The sequence below is a fragment of the Pelecanus crispus genome, chromosome 14 (assembly GCF_030463565.1).
Source record: "Pelecanus crispus isolate bPelCri1 chromosome 14, bPelCri1.pri, whole genome shotgun sequence".
Taxonomy (NCBI): Eukaryota; Metazoa; Chordata; class Aves; order Pelecaniformes; family Pelecanidae; genus Pelecanus; species Pelecanus crispus.
The window spans coordinates 16,178,760-16,199,532 of record NC_134656.1 but is presented as its reverse complement, the minus strand read 5'-3'; the positions used below and the strand labels follow the sequence as shown (position 1 = coordinate 16,199,532).

The following is a 20,773-nucleotide window of genomic DNA, read 5'->3' as shown; positions in this document are numbered from 1 at the left end:
GTGCCCCAAAAGCCACTGGCCCTGGCCGGGCCAGGTCCCAGACGAGACCACAGAGACTTGGGGCCACGTGGCCAGCAGCCGAGGTCATTCCAACACCCCTGTGCAAAACAGGAATCATTAATAAGAGGTGACCTCTCCCACCTGCAGCTGATCTTGTCCCTGCGGCACCGCAGGGGCTGCGCATGGCAGTGGGGATGCGCCCTGAGCTTTGCTCCCAAATGGCCGCAGAAGGGGGCTGGGGACGGGTTGCCCCAGCTATTTTCTTACCAGCAAGCAGCCTTCTGCCTCCAGCCCTGCACGTCAGGGCCAGTAACTCTCTTTCTCCATAATTGATGCCAGAGCAGGTGTACACTTAATAATGAAGATGGGGTGTATTTTATTTATGACGAAACTGGCCTCCTTGTTCTGATCCTTTTTGGCTGAGGGAGCTGGGGGTATTCAGCCTGGAGAAGAGGAGGCTGAGGGGAGACCTCATCGCTCTCTACAACTACCCGAAAGGAGGGTGTAGTGAGGTGGGAGTTGGTCTCTTCTCTCAAGTAGTTAGCAATAGGACGAGAGGAAATGGGCTCACGCTGTGCCAGGGGAGGTTTAGATTGGAAATTAGGAAAAATTTCTTCACGGAAAGGGTGGTCAAGCATTGGAACAGGCTGCCCAGAGAGGTGGGGGAGTCCCCATCCCTGGAGGCGTTCAAAAAATGGGCAGACATGGCACTTTGGGCCATGGTTTAGTCCAGTCTACCCTTGGTTGGTTTAGTGTGGACTTGGTAATGTTAGGTTAATGGTTGGACTGGATGATCGTAAAGGTCTTTTCCAACCTAAACAATTCTGTGATTCTATGAAGGGTGAGGCAAACTTCTTGCCTGGAAGCCAAACAAGTGCGATCTTGGAAAACACAGAGCGGGAGCCCAGCCAGGGTCTCCTGGGTTTGGGGAGAGGGCTGTACTCATGGCAGCCTTAGGAGCAGCAGCTTTCCGGGAGGGTGAAACCATGTAAGTGCAGAGAGCTGATCCGCTGACCTGATCCCTCTTTCCGCAGGGAACAGCCGCGGGATGACGAGTGCCTCTGCGGTGTCGGGAACAGCATCGCTCTCTAGCTGCAGGCACGGATCTCCTCCTCCTCCGCTCAGCGCTTCAGCTGGCTACAAATGTTCCCTGGCTCTTGTTCTGTTAATAAAGACTGAAGAGACCACCGCGTGCTGCTGCTTCATGAAAGAACAGAGCAAGGCAAAGCGAGGACGCCGAAGCGGCAGCGGCAGGAGAACGGAGCCCAGCGCCCGGGAGCGGCGGCCGGCCCCGCGCGGGGATGCCCGGCGGTTGTGCTGCCAAAACGTTACCGGTCCAGTAGAGCAAGGCGTTTGCGCTCCCCGAACCTGATGCTGCTGTCACTGGATGTCACCTCTGTCACTTTTGGAGGTGGCCAGAGCAGGAAAATGCACGTTGCTTTTCCAGCAGACCTTGGTGGGAGAGATGGGGCTTAACCAGAGCAGGGTGCTCAGAGCCCCGTCCAACCTGGCCTGGGATGGTTCTGGGGATGGGGCCTCCACCGCCTCTCTGGGCAACCTCTGCCAGTGCCTCGCCACCCTCACTGTAAAAAATTTCTTCCTTATGCCCAGTCTAAATCTATTCTTCTTTAGTTTAAATCCATTACTCCTTGTCCCGTCGCAACAGGCCTTGCTAAAAAGCCTGTCCCCGTCTTTCCTGCAGGCCCCTTTCAGCGCTGCCAGGCCGCACTCAGGTCTCCCCGCAGCCTTCTCCTCTCCAGGCTGAACACCCCCAGCTCCCCCAGCCCGGCCTCGCAGCAGAGGGGCTCCGGCCCTCGGATCATTTTTGTGGCCTCCTCTGGGCCCGCTCCAACAGCTCCACGTCCCTCTTGTGCCGAGGGCCCCCGAGCTGGGCGCGGGGCTCCAGGTGAGGCCTCACCGGAGCAGAGCAGAGGGGCAGAATCCCCTCCCTCGCCCCGCTGGCCACGCTGCGGGGGATGCAGCCCAGGACGGGGTTGGCTTTCTGGGCTGCCAGCGCACGTTGCCGGCTCATGTCCGGCTTTTCATCCCCCAGCACCCCCAAGTCCTCCTCCGCAGGGCTGCTCTCCACCCCTTCGCCCCCCAGGTGCACAAACCCCGTTGGGGTGCTTGCAGCCTGGCAAAGCCAAAGGCAACGTTCCTCCCTGTTCTGCTGCGCGTCTGAAGAGCGGCGGGAGCGCTTCTCCTGCCTCCCAAATGCTCTGCCTCGCTCCAGGGGAACGGGCCAGCGGCAAAGCCCGAGCCTTGATCTTTGAGAGCAGTCCAAACACTCCGCGCCATCCAGGATTTGGCCCAACCCCGATTTGGGATACCCCAGATCCCGCAGCCGCTTCCCCAGAGCCGCCCGCGGGCAGGGCGGCAGCTCCCAGCCGTCACCTCCACCCCTCACCGGTGGGACGGGGAGGTGCTGGGCAGTCGTGAGCCGCCTGCCCTGGCAAGAAGGTGCCCTCCTGCCTGCTCCTGCCTGCCGAGGGAAGCGTCGCCGGGGCTGGGGCAGTTTGCAAGGCCAGGGGTCTGCGGTCGCAGCTTCTGCCGCCTTCCAGCGCTGCACCCGCTCTGCTTCAACACCTACTGAAATGCACAGGGATGGAAATCCATCACGGCATTGCCCTCTGCTGGCAATCCCGCCCGGATAAGCCTTTCCCCCCCCCCGCCGCATCTCCCCAAAAAATGGGGAGCAACTCCGCTGCCTCTGGCTGCTCGTCGGGGCACCCGCAGCATCCCCAGGGCCAAATCCCAGCGGCACCGCTGGCCTCGGCGAGGAAGACTCGGCTGCAGGCTCTGGCCGGCTGCTGTGTCCCAGGAAAGCAGCTGAGCGACTGGGAAAAGGGGACTGGAGCCTTTTAGGGGCCAGGCTTCACTTTTGGGGAAACAGGGAGCTGAAAACTAAAAGCGGGGAAGAAATGGTTTTCATTAACAGTTGGCAGCCAGTGACCGCGTCGCAGCGTTAAAATACCGGTCTCTAATTTACAGAAGTATAACGCGGCTCAGGAGAGAGACGCAGAAATTATTTTATGGTTGCAAACCTTGTTGGGAGATGCTTTCCAGAGCAGGGGGATGCCTGGCCGACGGGCCACCGGCTGCTTTTGGGCCCGGGGTGACCCTGGCAGGGTGCCCGCAGCAGCATGGCCAGCACCCGTCACCCGCCGGCAGCGGGGAGCTGGGCGAAGGTCGGCCGCTGGCAGAGCACCACGCAGCCGGGCCCCGCAGCTTCGTGCCCGCATCGCGACCCGTCGCCGAGGGACGGGGCTCGTGGCCAGCACCTGGGGTTCGTGCCTCCCCCGAACATCAAGGGGCGAGCCAGGAAGGGTCTGCAGGAGCCCCTGCCCTGAGCAGGGAGGCAGGAGGCTGCGTCGCAGTGCCAGCGCGTCTGTCCAGAAATGCAGTTTTGCCTCCAAGCGTTCAAAGCAGAATATTGCACAGGCAGCGTCCGCTGCTCTCCTCCTCCTGCACGCCACAGCGCAGCGTGCGAGCCGTGTTGGCGCGGTCTCTGCGGCAGGGCTGAGTCGACGTGGAGGAGGGGGACGCGTGTGTGCAAGCACAGCAGAGAGGATCAAGAATCACAGAACGCTTTGGGTGGGAAGGGACCTTCAGAGCTCCCCCAGCCCAACCCTGCAGCGAGCAGGGACAGCTTTAACCAGAGCAGGGTGCTCAGAGCCCCGTCCAACCTGGCCTGGGATGGTTCTGGGGATGGGGCCTCCACCGCCTCTCTGGGCAACCTGTGCCAGTGCCTCACCGCCCTCAGTGTAAAAAATGTCTTCCTTATGTCCAGTCTAAATCTATTCTTCTTTAGTTTAAATCCATTACTCCTTGTCCTGTCAAGGAGGATGTCACCGGGTTCCCAGAGCACAGGCAAAACAAGGGGAAACCTCCGATAACGCCCTAAAACGTGGCCTGAGAATCCTGCCAGCTGACCAGCTCGGGAGACGTCCAGCAGAGCTGAAATGCCTGGAGCCAGGGGAGGGAGGGATGGGGACGGGCTGCTGAGAGCCACAAGATCTGGAAAGCATCACTTTGATTTAATGGACCTTGATGTTTGAAAATTAAGTCAAGAGAGCTCTTTTATTTGCCACGGGGCCAAGCATAAGCCAAACGCGAGCAGGATTTAGAGGGGGAAGAGCTTTCCAGATGAGCAGAGTGCAATTTTGTCATAAGAACCGAAATAATGATAAAAATAACTAGCAGGGGAGAAAGGGAGCGTTGAGCGCGGCATACAAATGTCAAATTCCAGATCCTCTCAGCAGAGCCGTAATAAAAGGGTTTAACCTATTATATCGATTAGCGGTATTACACCTCTTGAGCGAGAAGAAACTCCTTCTTGCAGGCAGGCTAATTTCATAAATACGCTGCTTTCAGAGGCTTCAATAAGCTGATCAGTTTTAATGAAAGGGTTGAGATTTAAATACACATCTGCGAAGGGATTAGAGTTGCAACTGGTGATGGCATCTGCTGGGATGAAGCCACTTTGCCGTAGTAACCCCCCAGCTGTCGCACGCTGGGGGTACCCACAGAGGTGCGGAGAAGCCCGCAGTGCCTCCCGGGGTGCCAGCACCGCAGGGGAGCGTGGAGGGACGGGCTGCCCGTGGAAAGACCCCGCAGCTAGGCAGCACCGCAGCCCCGGCGCAGCCGAGGGGCTCTCCAGCCGCTTTTCGGCTGCCCCGTGCTGTTAAACGCTCACCTGGCACCAGCGAGGCGCGGGGCGACGGAGGTGGCCTCGGGACCCCCGGGGAGCTGATGTGCCACAGGGGTCGTGCCTGGGGATGAAGGAGCTGCAGCACCACAAGAGCATCCGACGGGTTTCTGCGGCGGGGTTTAACAGGGGACGCTGGCAGGGTGGATCCAAGGTAGAGGAGGAAGAAAGAAGCAGTGCAAGCGGCTCAGCCCAGGCTGTGACCTCCAGGGCTAGGCTGGCCAGAGGACAGCGGTTCTTCAGTGCCAAAATACAGCGATCGTGGCCGCAGCCCTCACAGCAAGGGGGGCAGGGGCTCCCAGCCCAGCGCACACCCCGTAGCACCCGCGCCGGCTGCTCCCCAGGGGCCCGGTGGCACCCATCCCTCCTGCAAGGAAGCCCGGCAGCGAGACGCATGCAGGAGTCCCGAGCCTGAGGGTCAATTTAGGGTTGGGAAAAGCAGAGACAGAAGCAACCGGACAGTAACTCGCATCAGACAACGTGGCGGGGAAAGACAGAGCCAGGGAGCTGTAACGCGTTGCGGTGAGAGCGGGAAGCGGGGTTTATTTGGCAGTGGAATAAGGTCAGCTGCCCCCCAGATCACGACGAGGTGCCGAGGCGGGATGCAGGAGCTCTACGGGCACGGGTAAGGCGCCATGGGAAGGGGGACAGTGACAGAGGTGGGTGGCAGCCAGCATTTCAGACAGGGAAAAGAAAGTCCCCACGGCAAGCGTGGCAGCTGATTTACGCCACGAAGCGACAGCCATGAGCTCTCACCCCTAAACGAAACGTCACGCCCCGCGTGTGCGCAGGGTGCAGCAGCTCCTGCGGAGCTGGGAAAGCATTCCCGCTCCCTCCCATCGCAGCACGGACAAAGGCGGCCGCGACGGCACCTCGGCCCCTTTGAAAAAGGCCTCCTGCCTCCCACCGCTTCCGCATTCACCTTCCCGCGCCGAGGGCACAGGTTCTCCATGCCTGTAGGGAGCAGCCACGCATCCAGCCATCCCTGCAGCAACCATGCCAACGAACCGCCGCCCCAAGGGCGCTCGGAGCGGGGTCAGCATTGCCCACGGTGGAAGCGAGCTACAGCCACACGCGGGCACTCGACTGCTGACCTCCGCTTGCTGCCGAGCGCGGGCAGAGCCAGGCTCCAGCTCAGCTGCAGGAACCAGCTCCTAAACTTTCTCTCCCGCAAGCCGTAAGCCCCTTTTCTGCCACTGCGGCTGGCGTTGAAGCCGCGTCTGACCCCACCGGTACGGACGGCGGCCGCGCACAGGAGGGGACTTCCCCAGACACAGCTTTGCTAGTCGATGCGCGGTGCTTCACGCATGCTGGCTGCGAAACACTCGAGCTGAAGCAGGTGAAGATGAATAGCTCTTCCTTCTCTCAGCGCTGGAGCCGTTCTCCTCGCAGGCCACGGAGCCACGAGCAAGGACAGACCTACGAGAGGAGTGGTAGCACATCTGGCAGCAAAGCCTTTGGCCCACAGGAGGTCCGGCAGGGACGGGCAGCCAGGGCACAGCACTCATTCCTGGGCAGACAGGCAGCACTTCCCTGCAGGCGAAGCAAAGACAAAGGTCCCATGACTTTTTCTGGAGAAGTCGCGTTTTTCCTCAAGTACCAAAAAGTAGATTATACATTTAAGTGAGCCTACTGCCTCCCGCCGCAGCCCGAGATGGTTCCTGGTGGGCTACGTACCCAAACGCCCCCACACACGACCCACTGCTTTGCTCCTGCTGTGCCAGGACCCGTGCACGAGGCCAACCGCTCTCCGGCTCGGTCGCTTACCGCTCGCACCGGGGAAGTCCCGCGAAGCCCCTCCCGAGAGCCCATTACTAACATGCATTAACTAACGAGCAAACCTGCTTATAATCATCAGTTAAGCAACTGGAGAGTGATTTGCCACCAGGGGCTAATGGAGCCCCTCTTATTTCCCACCTATTTAACATTACACTGAAGGTTCTTGCGGTTAAACGTCTTAAAACAGGCCCAGAAAGAGCATCTGTTGGAGAGAAGACCAGGAAAGGCACGCAGAAAAGCCATTTATGTATCTGGAAAGGTAAAGATCCGGCGACACTAAAGATTGATTTCATATAAAGCGGTACTGGGCAGAGCTATGGATTTCCATTGCTCCTGGGAGGGAGCAGCCCCTCGGCCGGCTGTACAACGCAAGTGCTCTCTGCTCTCCAGCCCCGGGCGAGGACGGGTGCTGAGGTCTGTAATCGGCAGTGCTGACAGCAAAGCCACCTCAGCCACTCCCCGGCCCACCTCCTGCAAGCGCTCTCTTTGCACGTTCACCCTGTTCTAAAGGCAGAAAAGCAGATACTTGGTGCGAGTGCAATCGCGCGCCTTCGAGCAGCCACCGCGCAGCCATCTCCTTCCTGACTCCCCCAACCCAAACAAGCAGCGTAAATGCAAAATACTTCCCTGCCTCTCCTGGCGAAAGCGCTGTGCTTCCCTAGGGTCACAGTACAAATGCAACGTCCCGGTTTCTCCACTTGCACAGCAAACAGCCATCCCCGCCGCAAAAGGCCGAAAGCATTACAGGGGAAAAGCAGTAATGAGGTCCACCAGCCCGGACTGTATTTTTGCCCTGCCTTAAACACGTTAGTATCACACACGCACGCAACAGCGACAATGTTTTTCACCTTTCCTATTAGAAAAAACAAGAGTTAATGACAAACTGAAAATACCTGGATCCCAGTTTTCTGCTTGCCTCCTTTAACAGCAGCTTTACAAGAAAACACTGATACAGCTGCAAATTGTGTGATGAGGACGAGTTAATTGAGAATAGTTTCCTAGCAGGAATTAGACTGCCTTTTCTAGGAAGGGGAAACCCTGGGCACGGAGCGCACAGCTGCAGAAAGCCTGCTGGCAGTTCATAGCTGCTCCCTTTTCCATCACATCTTGGTGCTCTTTCCAGGTAAGTTTTGCCCACAGAATGAGCCTGAGCAAGGCAGAAAAATGTTTTACTCTAAGCATTTTAGCTGTTCACTTCTATCATGCAATATATCAAGGAGTTCAGTGTTATTCAAAGCAGAAAGGTGAGCAGTCCTCAGACGTACTAATAAATTGTAGGACTAAGAAACCACCCCATCCTTTATTAAAATAATCAAGAAAAAACAGGCTCTAAGAAACAAAGCTGTCCAGCTGTCTGGCTAAAAGTCAACAGGAATCGTGACATACGCTCATTATTGCATTTTCTTCTTGCTGTGCAGACTAGGTTCTTCCTTTGGTTAAAGCAATTGCTAAATGAACAGGAAAGAAAACACACCCTGGGAAACAGCTGCGTTGCCACGTGGTGCCTCCGGCCCTTACAGTTGCTGAGCTTCTGCCTCCGTAACCCGAAGAGCGTTAACAGTGCTACAGGATTTCTTTTTCCTCTCCCAGCCACACCTGAACGCTTCTGTGAAGACAATTCACTGCACTTGAGATGCTCACCCGTAACTCCTATAACGCTAGTGCTTTAAAAGACAACATTTTGTTAGCACAGTGCACAACAGATACCATTTCTATGACAAAAAAAAAATATAAAGCCAAGGCTCCCCGCTCTGTCTGTAAACCTGTTGCTTCTAGTATCAATTCAGCTTTGATTTCTCCTTAGTGTGGAGGTTTTGACACGGTGGACCAGAATATTATTACAATAAGAAAACAGCTATAGCAGCCCTCCAGCGATTTTGCTCAGCTAAGCCTGTAGTTTTACGCAACAACCACCAAAGTTCAGCTAAAGAGCGATCTCCCTCACGTAGAAAGAGGGCAAACCGCATGCAAGTTATAGTCAGATTACGTAAACATCACAAAGAATTGACAACAGTAGCCACAGATGAAAATTAATCAAGATATTTAATACAGTGCAATCCATAGTAGTTTCTTAATTAAAATAATTGTGTGCATGTATCTGAATGGGTTATCAATTATCACAAAAAAGCAATAAACATTGTAGTGCTATGTAGAAAAATGTACAACTGAAATTTCAAATCTCCCCTACTTCCAAGATCGCATTTGTCGATTGCAAATCATTATCACCAATTAAAATGGGAATAGTGACTACGTTGTTGCAGTGACAAACACACGGCTGGCCACACATCAGTCAAGGGCTATAAATATAACTTGCAAAGAACTAAAAACCTAAAGCATTCTTACACCTAAACACAATAAGAAGCCGATGGCGGCTTACGACTTTTCCTGTTTTTTAAATGCCTTACAAGACTTCTAGACACACTAAAACAGACTTAAAATTACAGAGTGTTTTTCAGCTTATTTCAATTCAATATGGCCCGAACTTTTTAAGATGAAGATCCAGCAGTGGCAGTAGCACAGTCCAAAAGCTGAATGTTTGATTTTGCAAATACCTTTTTACAGAAATTCAACCGTATAAACCGCAGGCAATTCCCCCTGCTCCCCTTTCTTTCCTTTGTGCAGACCATGCTATGCAGAAAACAGCAATGCAGTTCCCACTGCTTTGGGTTAAAATTAAAGATAAAGACATTTTGCTTATGCTTTCTCCTCAACACAACACATTTGCACCCAGAATAGGTAATCAAAGTCTTTTTCCAGCCAGTTACTGCTGTGGTTACATGGTTCCTGCCCAAGCTTCCAGCTCTTTCATGTCATCATCCTCTTCTTCCTCTTTCTTCTTGGCTGCAAAATATTAAAAGAAAACAAATGAGTCAGAATCTTGACAGAACCCTGTCTCAATCCTTTGCAGGAGAGAAGCCTCCGTGCCACTGACCTAACCAACAAATGAAGCACCAAATGCCACTAGAGGAAAAAAAAAGGCTTTTTTGAAGTAAAAGGTGCCTTCTGAAAAAGCCAGCATGGGCTAAACTTCCTGATATTACCACTTTAAGTGGGGAAAGACAATGGCTCACATGGGAAGAAGGCAAACACGCATGAAGGTTAAGATGTGTACACCAGCAGTGTCTATCGTTTTCCATAATCACTAAGCCTCCAAGCAGAAGACCTTGAGCCTTCAGCTTCTGAGCCCCTCTCAGAGGGACACAGCTTCCTACAGGAATTCGTCTGACGTCTCCAGTATTACAGCCTTTCCCCCATAAAAAATAAATTCCTTGTTCCACCATGAAGTCCTCAAAGTGCAAGAAATGAGGCTACCGTGTTTTGGTCTAGCTAGGTATAGAATTTGGAGACCTCAGACTCCTGTGTCAGTTCAAGCTCTTCAGGGGGCCGAAGAGCTGGTACCAGCGCTGGCACGTGCTGCTCCCCGCTTCTTATGGTTGGACTGGATGATCTTAAAGGTCTTTTCCAACCTAAACGATTCTAGGATTCTTGCCGCGCTCCCTGGTAGCTGCTTGGATGTGACTACATGCTGCCTTGTTATCATCCTCGATCCTTCCAGGGGAGCAAATGCTGCTCTTTGTCATAAGGTGACAAGTCCAGTTTCTGGAGGTGAAAACCATTAACTCAGCAAAAAGGTCTTAACCCAGAAATAGCTGCAATAATTTTGGAAAATACTGAAAAAAGATGTCATTTCCTCAGAGAGTGTTTTCGCTTCAAAAGGCGTGGGGGGGAAGAGTCAAATAATTCATACTCAAAATGGTTTGTGTCATTCCAAATCAAACATTTATGTAAGAGAGAACTGAGTCAGCTTTAAGTCAAACCCAAGACCTATTATTTGTACAAGTTTGGAATTTGTTTTTTCTATATTAAGGTCTTCCGGTCTCCATTAAACAAAAAAACAGCTTTTGCCTGAATTTCTTCTGACATCCACTTAGCTGACAGGCAACAGCAAAAAATTTCTCCTTCAGACTAAGTCAAAATCCAGACAATCCCTGATTTGAACTGGAAAACTGGAAAAACACCACCATTTTCCATTCAGTGACTAAAAAGGAGGTAATAAGGGTCAGCTCTACGGCAGAAGACACGTTACTTATTTCCAAAAGACACGTTAAGCATGTACCTGCGTCGTTAGGCAAAGCAGTCCCTTTGAAAGTCCGACCCATGATGACCAGAAGTAAACATTTAATCCCAGTGTATATTAAGTCAATTTTAAGTAAAAAACAATTTAGGTTCAAGAGAAAAAAAAAAAAAAAGGCAAAAAACCCAAAACACACAACATCCCCACCCACCACCACCCCAGAATCCCAAGGTTCCCCAAATGCCAGTACTGGAGGCAGTTTTATTTAAGTAAAAAGTAGCATGCCATTTAAATACATTAATGGAATTCTAATTTCCATCCAAAAGCAGCTTAACATAAATCCTATAAAACGCTGAGTTTTATACTCGTAGGTTTTACTACAAAAAACTTTCATAATTTTTATTATTTTAGGAAGTGCTACGTCTACATAAGTCTTATGCTGTATAGTTACTTAAATACGTGCACAATTACAATGCCTCTTACTAGCACGCAGCCACTGCCACCTAATGTAATGCAAAAAGTATATTTGGGTTCAAGTCAGTATGTTTTAATGTCCATTCCTGAAGAATACTTAGAGAACAAACCTCACTAAACCAGCTTGGAAATAAAAAGGTAACGCACATGTTTAAATAAACTATTTCTCCCACTGTTGGGTCTGAATCTAGGTAAAGTCTCAGATTTAAGATATTTTGATATAACTCGCTCCCCTCTCATCACCGCTTGTCAGCAATTCTGCCTAGCAAAACAGAACTAGAAAAAAACCAAAATCAATCGTGTCAAAATCAAAGAACCGTAACGCACAAGGAGCAAACTTCACAGCGTGCCACCTAAAGCAGAACCTTGTCGTTTCCCAGTGTCTGCTGCTTCCCAGGTCCTTTTAAGCCCCGAAAGGCAGCAAGATAATTATAGGTACGCTGACCAATTGGGACTACTGTCATCCACTAGTTTTTTGGGACTTTTTTTCCCTAAGTAAGCACATGAAACAGAACCGCAAAGACTACAACTTATTCGTAACACATTAAGGCAGATTCAGCAAAATAGGCTAGTGAAGCTCCATATCCCGTTAGTGCATGCCGGAGGTATTCCAGCTCAGCTGTATTTCACGAGGTATCACTCCTAGCTCATAGAAGAGTGATCAGCTCAGATTTAACGGCAGCTCTGAACTGTCTGTGTAAATACGAACATTCCTTGCCCGTTCTCCACATAGAATCACCACACTAACTAAAATTTCCTAGATATATGCGCTCTAAGACTGGGCTGACGCTAAGTTTGGTACTGTCTGGCTTGAGTACGTGCAGACCTCACGGGAGGTAACAGTTGTCCCCAAAGAAGGGGCTCTGAAGTTAGTTCCTCCCAAAACAGGGATCAAATTAAAAAACAAAGCAGCACAAGGAAGCAGGGTTCAATGTGGGAATTTGAACCAGCCTAGGACTAATTCCAAGAGCTAATTTACTCTCCACTCCCTTTTACAGCCTTGGTATGTTTGTCAAGATTACTTCCCTGTTGGGCTAGCAGCAAATGGTAGGCAGCTTCCTTTCTCCTCATCTCCACGCTACCCTGAGCATCATCCACACTGTAGATAAACTGGTAGCACTAGAATAGGTAATAACTGTTCCTGCGATAACTATTAATTTTTGCAGTTCTTATGAAAGGCAGGTTACCCGCACGGAGAAACAGCATTTGGGATTTATGAAGCAATTTCAAGCAAAACGTCTGCGTTGCCTGCAGCTAGATCTCTCAAATCCGAGGAGCTGGCAGTCAAAGCAGCATCATACTTTTTAACAACCCAAGATGTTTCTGGTAAAGGTCCATACACACCTGGCTTTGATGGTATTGATATTGAGGGCACATTTGGTAGTGGTACTGTCTCGGGACCACTTATTTCCAGCAAGTTTTTGTCTAGTTCTTCTTGTTCTAGTTCCTCTAGTTCTGCCATGAGTTCATCCTAGTTTTTTAAAGGTGGGGAAAAAAAAAAAAAAAAGGGAAGAAACTTTAAGTCTTATTTATTAGCAAGTAGATTTAGCTGGTCATATTATTAAAGGAAACAGCTTAAACGCACAGGATCAGAGCAAACTGAGGAGATGAGGAGTCTGATTCTTCATCTGAATTCCTGTACATGATCTCTTGGAGGGTGAGGAGGGTGGGGAAAGCAGTGAAAAGAAGAAATCTAAGTCCAAACATTCTCAGATCAGGCCATCCAGACCATTCTCAGCATAAAGTCAGGGTCACAGCTGCTGTACGCACTGGTAGGAACAGCTAAGAACAAGTTCTAGGAGAGATTTTGTACCCTAGTACTACACCTAGACACATGCAGTATGTAGATCTTAAAAGAAAGATCTCATGAGAGTCAGCATCCCTGCAGATACTTAAAAGATGTGTAGACCTGGCACTTCGGGACACGGTTTAGTTGTGGACTTGGCAGTGTTAGGTTAACGGTTGGACTCGATGACCTTAAAGGTCTTTTGCAACCCAAATGATTCTATGATATAAACAGAGGCAAATTTAAAGCATACCTCATCAAATTCTTCCCCAAATCCTACTGGCTTCGAGATGGCTGTTGAAATCTCATCTGCCAGCTCTTGCTGTTCTGCAATGTCCTGCATTAATTCATCTACTTTATCAATATCCCTGTAAAAGAAAGGGAAGAGTTCAATATTATCAGGCACTTTCCCAATCAACACTTAAGACTGCATTTCTTGGGTTCTGTAGAAATGCCGCACCACGGTGACATTTACAAGGTCCTTTCCCAAAATATATTTTGCATGCAAGTCTGAATTTTATCTCCCCGGTCTCAACAAAATTACGCATGTATTTTTTCCTTTTCCCTAAAAGCTTAGCTCACAGCAGTTATATACAGAGACTTCATATGAAGAGGTTTTGTTCTGCATTACTGGTATTAATAATAATTTGCTCTGTTCCCTGATCCAGCATTATTACATTACATCTACAATAATTGCTTTTGGAGCAAGTACAACATTCCCATAATGCAGTTTACCTTTAATTATTGCTACATACACAAACTCCACTGCACAGAAAGAAGTTTAAGTCCCCCCTGGAGGCTTAAAATTCTTGCTGCTGCTAGGTGGATCTGTAACCGGTGCACCCTCCCATTTGCTTTAGACTACACTGGTGCTAGCCTTCCGTCGGACAAAGGCAGCGGCTTTGCGCCATGGAAAACGGTGGCAAACTGAGAAAGCATCGATACTTGCGTATTTTGTTCAATATGAAAGTATATCTAGTATTCTAATTTGAGTTATAGCCTTTTAAAAGCAGATTTTGCTACTCCAGCTCTACCTTTGGTTCTGAAACACCTGACATTTAGCAGATCAAACAAATGACAAACTCAAGGTCCTGTGGAAAGATGCAGAAGGGAATAACTTACATGTTGTCGTGAGCAGCTTTCATCGCTTTAGCAGCAAAACCCATATTCTTAAGCACTTCAGTGTTAGTGTTGGCATTCTCAAGGGCTTCCCTCTGAAATTCAATTGTTGATAACGTGCCATCTATCTGCGCAAGCTGCTTCTCGTACCTCTTCTTACGCTTTAGGGCCTGAAGAGCAGCTGAACAACAAAGAGGAGGATGGGATTTGTGAGATTTATGCCCAAAACAGCCATTCACATTTTGTACCAAAAGCCACTTGGTACAGAGCAATGTTTAACACCTATTGTTTATCATTTACTTTTCTTCCTAGGTAAACCATGTTACCTAACCCTTGTGTTTGCCTCCTTCAGCAAAATTGTTTAAAGGTGGCCAGATGCCTGCTGTCCATCCCCTGCCACAAGAAGGATGCAAGCCAAGAACCAACTCAAGGATCGGTGTCCAGTCACTCGTAACACACCACTGGCCAGAGACTACGCTACAACAAACAGCGGGCTTCAATATGCAAGCTGATCCACTTCAAAACCTCTCAGTTCACCACCACCCCCAATACATCGAGGCGCGGTTGTTGTTGTAGGTCCCGTCAGATGAGGTTACGACGCTGCTGCAGGGTCCCTACCAGCCAGCTGAGCTCCTGGGCAGCTGCTGGGAGAAGAAACTCATTCAAAGTCAAAGCAAGACAAATGTTTCTTCAGCTTTGCTACTTTATGTTGTGAAATACACGTATTTGTATACAAAGAGAAATATTTATATATAAACAAACTTTGTGCATGTTTCACATTACTCCTACTACAAGGTACTGTCCACGCAACAGTCTCTACCGACAGACATGAGAAGAGAGATGCCATCACTTAAATTGGTTTGAGCAATCTGCTGCTTGTAAGCACTTGTACAATGCCTGCTCTTGCAAGAGAAGCCCACCCACGACAGCACCAACACAGGTCCACACCCACGGGGATCACCCCGCGAGGGAGGACCGGTCCAACTCGCCACACAGCCAGGCTCCTCCAGCTCCTTCCGCGAGGCTCGGCTCCACCCCACCCAGCCAGGTGTGCACCCAACGGGTGACAACAGCTAACAGCTAGCTCTTCCCGAGACACCCCGACAGACAACAGACCGGTGCACGTCCGTTCCCCAAACACTGACAGTGAACACAACTAGATTTGCATATAATCTTGCCTGTATGTTGGCTAAAAGTTTTGGCAGGAGCCGCAGTAGGAGCAAGACCTACCAAGCACTGAGCACCGCCGGCTGAGGAACAAACACCACGGAATCACACGGAGTAAGACAAGAGTACAGCTTTCCTTCACGGCGTTGGTACCTCCCCTCCTGATACGAACTGACTTGTCCGCTGTGTGACAGTCTTGGTCATGGAACACACCCGGGTACTTTAAAAACTCCGTTTGGACACAAGCTGCTGTCCTAACAGTCTTACTCTCGGTTTCCGAGCTCCGCCACGTGCACGCTTCATTTCTTCAATGCTCTGACCTCTGTGAAACTCGTAGCAGAAAACAGTTAACGTGATACGGGATCACCTCTGCTAAAAACCAACGTCCTGGACCTCCCAACAGATCAGGATTGGTGGCAAACAAAGGCTTTAAATCTCGAAAAGCAGTTATTTCAAACCTTTGCAGATTTTTTGGGAAGGGACTGGAAAACAAGGAGTAGGAAATCCTGACAGCAGACAGCTTCCCTTGTCTCCCCTGCTAGAGGGATGATAACTTTGCGATGTGACAAGTGTGTTCCTGCAACACGTGCAAAACAGCTCCTCTCCTAAAAGCGGATTAAGCTTGCAGGCACCCTGTGTATTGTGTCAGATGCCATCTTGAGAAGCCTGACAGTCCGCCAAGATAACGTGCTGGCATCCAGAAGCCCTACATATACCTTCAGTTCTACGGTCGGTTATGAATATGCTGTATTTGGTCACTTGCAAGTTACGCCAATGTATTAGGGAATATAAAAGTACTTTGTGAAGGTTCAGCTAAGGTCGCCAAGCAGCTGGAAGTAGCACAGGTTGATTTAGCAGAAGTGACCAAAAGCACAGGTCGCCTCGACGGTTCCAACAGAAGCCAAAGACCCAAACCAAGCCCCTTCACAGACTTTCACTCCAGCGACCGGTAAATCTCCCATTTTGGGGCCAGGCCAACATCCATTCTCGTTTGACAGTAACAGGAACAGGGCTGGGTTTTCATCTAACACAAAGGACAATGTTTGCTCTGCAGAATCGAGCACAACACAAATATCAGCTGAAACATTCCAGTTTATGCCAGATCATAAAGTGATGAGCAACGCATTACTGTATATTTAGCCTGGTTAATTTTGCGCTAATGGTTTAATTAAGGATATATAAAGTTTTCTTACTCAGAAAGATAAAACTGTTAATAGGTTGTGTTTATATGGCGACAGATGCTGGGAAAGTGTCAGACACCGCTAGGACATTCTTTATTGAGGATTTTGCGCACCATGGAGAATTACTGGCAAACCCAGAGATTTTATAAGCATTACACAAACCCAAGTAAAGTGCTATAATTTATATACAGTTCCCCACCATAGCTTTCTCTGAGAATAGCTACAGTTTATCTTACGCCCTTTTAAAACAAGCTGCTCCGACACCAAACACTGCAAGCATCATTGTAAAAAATCTTGTGACCAGGAGCGTTTATTGGGACGGCTGGGTAACCCTACCCCCCCGTTCCCACGCACGCCAGTTCAGTGTACCAGACCTGCACTCCCCAGCCTTCGCTCCGTTTTATAAACGCTTGCCTTGATTAATTTCTCGCTTGTGCATGCAGATCAAGGCTCCCGCTTTTACAAAAGCAGGGTACGTATCTTTCCAGCTTGCAGAACGGAGCAGGGATCCCCCCCCCCAGGAGACCTGGAAGACGGCACACGTCTCCCACCCGGATTCAGGCTGCAGCGCTGCTCCCTGCCCAGCTACTGCTGAACCTCCTCGAGTTCCTGCCGGCCTCTTGGCCAAGCACCAACCACGCTCGGATCTGCTACGGCCAGAAGCCTGGCACAGGAACACAAACACGCTTGTATAAAATCCGCCCTGTTTAAAGCGAAAACTTAAAATGCATTTGTGGTATTTGCTAGAAATATTTCCAACTCCTTTGGACCAAGAGCAGCCAAGGACGATATTTATATTTTCCGTAAGGCCAGTGCAAGGACAAAGCTTCCATGGCCACAGTGCCCACCTGTACCTACTTGAAGAGCGACTGGTAGAAACGCCCGTTTCAGTAGCCTGAAAGGAGCACGGACCGAGACGCAGCCCCAGCCAAGCGCAGGGCCGTGCATAAAGCTTCTGTGTCCGCACAGTTCAGCATAAATATTTAGCACAGGCCAGTTAACATCAAAGTGATAAATGAGTTTCTGCAATGAAGAAAATCTTACACAAGAGACTGCAATTTCTTGCGGCCAGAAGCACTAAGGAATGTAAAATAAGGTATTCAGTGCTCAAATTAGATGATCACAACTTCCTGCAATTTATTTTCATCTGTGCTTCCTTGCTTAACTTCTTTTAACGTGAAGTCCTTGTTTGTAACTAGAAGATTTTATTAAGCTGAAAAGATAAGAAAATACTAAGTTAATTTAGGTCATTCACATTCATTTCATCCTGCAAGTTTTGGCAATTCATTTCCCATATTCCTCCCCGCCCCAGAAAAGGATTTGCACTTTACATTCCGGATTCTCCTTGTTGCAATTGGCAGCACAGCAGTTTCACAGGGCCCCTTTCACGGATGCTCCCAGGCAGCCGCATCCGGACACGAACGCAATTCAGAGAACGACGCTCAGTGCCACGTTCCCGCTGCCTGCCCTCTACACGGGGTGGTGAAGACTGCTAGGATCTGGTGCAGACCTTTCTAATCGGCGTTCGTCTCGACCAGAAAAACAGATCACTAAATGAACATTTCTCTGCATCTAATTTCATAAAAAGGTTAATGAAAATGCATTTTCTTTCAGAGAAATACTTAAAATCACGTTTGTTTGTTTAAGACCATTCCAGTTCGGTGGGTTTTCCATCTCTCGGGACCAATTTCCCAATTTGCAGGTTATTTGTGGACGAGCACACCACATCATACCCACAGCTCAGAGGTCACAAGGAATTTCTAGGTCCATCTGGAGACAAAAACGAGAGCCATTCCCACCTCTGCACAGGGGCCAAGGGACTCACCCAAGAGGTAAGGGGGAAGAGCCACCAAATTCTGCTTGAAAGGCAGGACCAGCAACAGCCTTTGCTAGCACAAATAACGGGGCCGCGGATTTTCCATACGTTGCTATCATACTTGACATACTTTACAGAGCGGTGGTATCTGACGGAGGTATAGATCTGAGGGGGTGATTCTGTTCTGATCTACAGCTACTTTATCTCTACTCTCCTATTTAGGCGTCCATTTCTGAAAATCGATGAGCCGTTGTGCCGCTTTTCTCCTGCAAAACAGTCCTTACCATCTGTGTAAATACCTACTGAAATCTTATGTGCTGCCAGAGTAGTAGATTTTTATTAAGTTTTCATCGAAGTCAAAGCTATAAAGACTTACTCTGAAGGGAATGACATTGGCTCGTTTTCTCAAAAATAAATCCGTTTCCCGAATTTGAAATAAATATGAAAAAGAAACAGTGGGCTACAAATATGTCCTCTAGCATTATACACCTGCAAGAAAGGGATGTGCATTTGCAGTCCACGCGTAACACGGCCCATCTCTGCTCTTCACAAAGACTGCTATCGCCCTAGGCAGCCACGGAAGAGGCAGTCCCGAGGTCCCACACCCCTAATTACGCCTTCACTGCTTCCAAGCTAGTAATTACACAGGCAGGCAATGTAATTTAATACCGAGCTTTAATTGCTGCGGAACTGCTTCAGCAGGACCTGTAACCGTATATTAAGTTTAAAGCATTTATTCTCTAACGTAGCCAGACAGACTTTGCTCAGAACCCAGAACCTGTTGCTAGAGAGATCACCAGCACGTTCTTCTAGAAAGGGCTGACCTAAGTTTGCCAACAGCAAACAATTTCCTTATCTTAGAGTAAAAAGCTGTATGAGATTACAAGACCGCTGGACAAGACTCTCACAGCAGCTTCTGCAAAGCGCCTGATATTGAGAGGCTCAAAACAAATAAGGACTGATGCTTTTTCTCACCGTGTTGTGGCTGTGTCGGGGTTCAGCCCCGGGCAGCAGCTCAGCACCACGCAGCCATCGCTCACTGCCCCTGCCCCGGTGGGATGGGGGAGAGAATCGGGGGAGTAAGAGTGAGAAACACTCCTGGGGTGAGATAAGAACAGTTTAATAATTGAAATAAAGTAAAATAGTAATGCTAATAGTAACAGTATAATAATGATAATAATAATAATGATATACAAAGCAAGTGATGCCCAAGTAAAATAGTAATAATAACAATATAATAATGATAATAACAATATCCAAAGCAAGTGATGCACAATGCAATTGCTCACCACCCGCCGACCGATGCCCAGCCAGTTCCCGAGCAGCGATCGCTGCTCCCCGGCCAACCCCCCCCAGTTTCTATACTGCCCATGACGCCGTATGGTATGGTATAGCCCTTCGGCCAATTTGGATCAACTATTCTGGCTGTGTCCCCACCCAGTTTTTTGTGCCCCTGGCAGAGCATGGGAAGCTGAAAAGTCCTTGACTGGCATAAGCAGCGCTGAGCAACAACTGAACCATCAGCGTGTTATCAACATTCTTCTCCTACTAAATCCAAAACACAGCACTGTGCCTGCTACTGGGAAGAAAATTAACTCTATCCCAGCCGAAACCAGGACAGGCTGTATATTTCTTATGGAAATATCTGCCTTCATACAGAATAAAGCACAGAAAGATCCCGACTCCGCTCTCTCCATGTTACTAACTACTTAAGCACAGCTGGCAAGTCCGGCGCGTTGCAGGCAGCGAGCACAGGGCAAGGCGCAGCTCTTGCAGGATCGCTCGGCGCGACGCTCCTCTTGCGCAGAGCTGAAGGGAATCGCTCGGTGTAAAAACCTCCCCAGCTCCTAGGCACCGGGCTTGCACGAAAGGACACGGGGAACAGGTACGGCAAAGCGCCGGCGGCGTCCCTGGTCAGCACGCGCCGCCCCGTCAGCAGCCACTTTGCGCTGAAGTCGCTCAAAAACACCACAAGTTTCTCCTCCCAGAGCATCCTGCCTTTGGGTGGGGGTTACCTTACTCTTGAAATATCCCTATTACGTATAAAACCAGTAGTACCAGTTCAAATCACTGGTTTAGGAGGGGGATTTTTTTTCTTGCTCCCTTCCCTTTTTTTTTTTTTTTAATTTGTTTTAGCTCAAATCTCCCATAGGTTGCACACCAGGAAAAGACAGTAAAGTTGCTGAACCATTTTGCAAAAACAAACTGACAGATTACCCTCCCCACCTGCTGAACAGCCACGGATTAGATAAACTGATGTGAGAAGAGCAAGCTGTCGGTAGACTTAGAATTTACCAATAAAAAAAAAAAATGTTTAACATTCAAAACAATCTTAATGAATCAAAGCAGACCCAATGATAGCAAAAATACTTGATCATTAGATGGGAAGTTAATTTTCGGAAGATGACAGCAAGAAGCTGCCAATAAACACTCAGTATTTTAGACGACCTTTACAACCCGCACCTTACCCTTAACAGGCAGGGTGGGTGTTTTAGCTTGTGAGTCCAATGTTCATGATGAGTTGCATGCACTTAAAAAATCCTCTAAAAAAAATAACAGCAGATAACAAGATTTAGTTGTACTTTATTTGAATTTTAGTGGAGTTTTCAGCAGATTATATGAAGAAGTATGCACTGGGGAAAAAGCAGTTTTATATATTATTACAATT

The 20,773-nt window shown here is 49.2% G+C and overlaps 1 protein-coding gene across 1 annotated transcript in view; it reads right to left on the bottom strand.

Annotated features, from left to right (window-relative positions):
• Nucleotides 1-8,511: 8,511 nt before the first annotated feature.
• CHMP4B (charged multivesicular body protein 4B) overlaps nt 8,512-20,773 on the bottom strand; it is a 30,732-nt gene continuing 18,470 nt past the window's right edge. Inside the window, exons 4-7 of the mRNA XM_075721372.1 lie at nt 13,945-14,122; nt 13,076-13,190; nt 12,381-12,507; nt 8,512-9,328 (exon numbers count right to left, since the gene is read on the bottom strand). Coding sequence (XP_075577487.1) covers nt 9,261-9,328; nt 12,381-12,507; nt 13,076-13,190; nt 13,945-14,122 — 488 coding nt within the window. The 3' untranslated portion in view covers nt 8,512-9,260. The remainder of the gene's footprint in view (nt 9,329-12,380; nt 12,508-13,075; nt 13,191-13,944; nt 14,123-20,773) is intronic.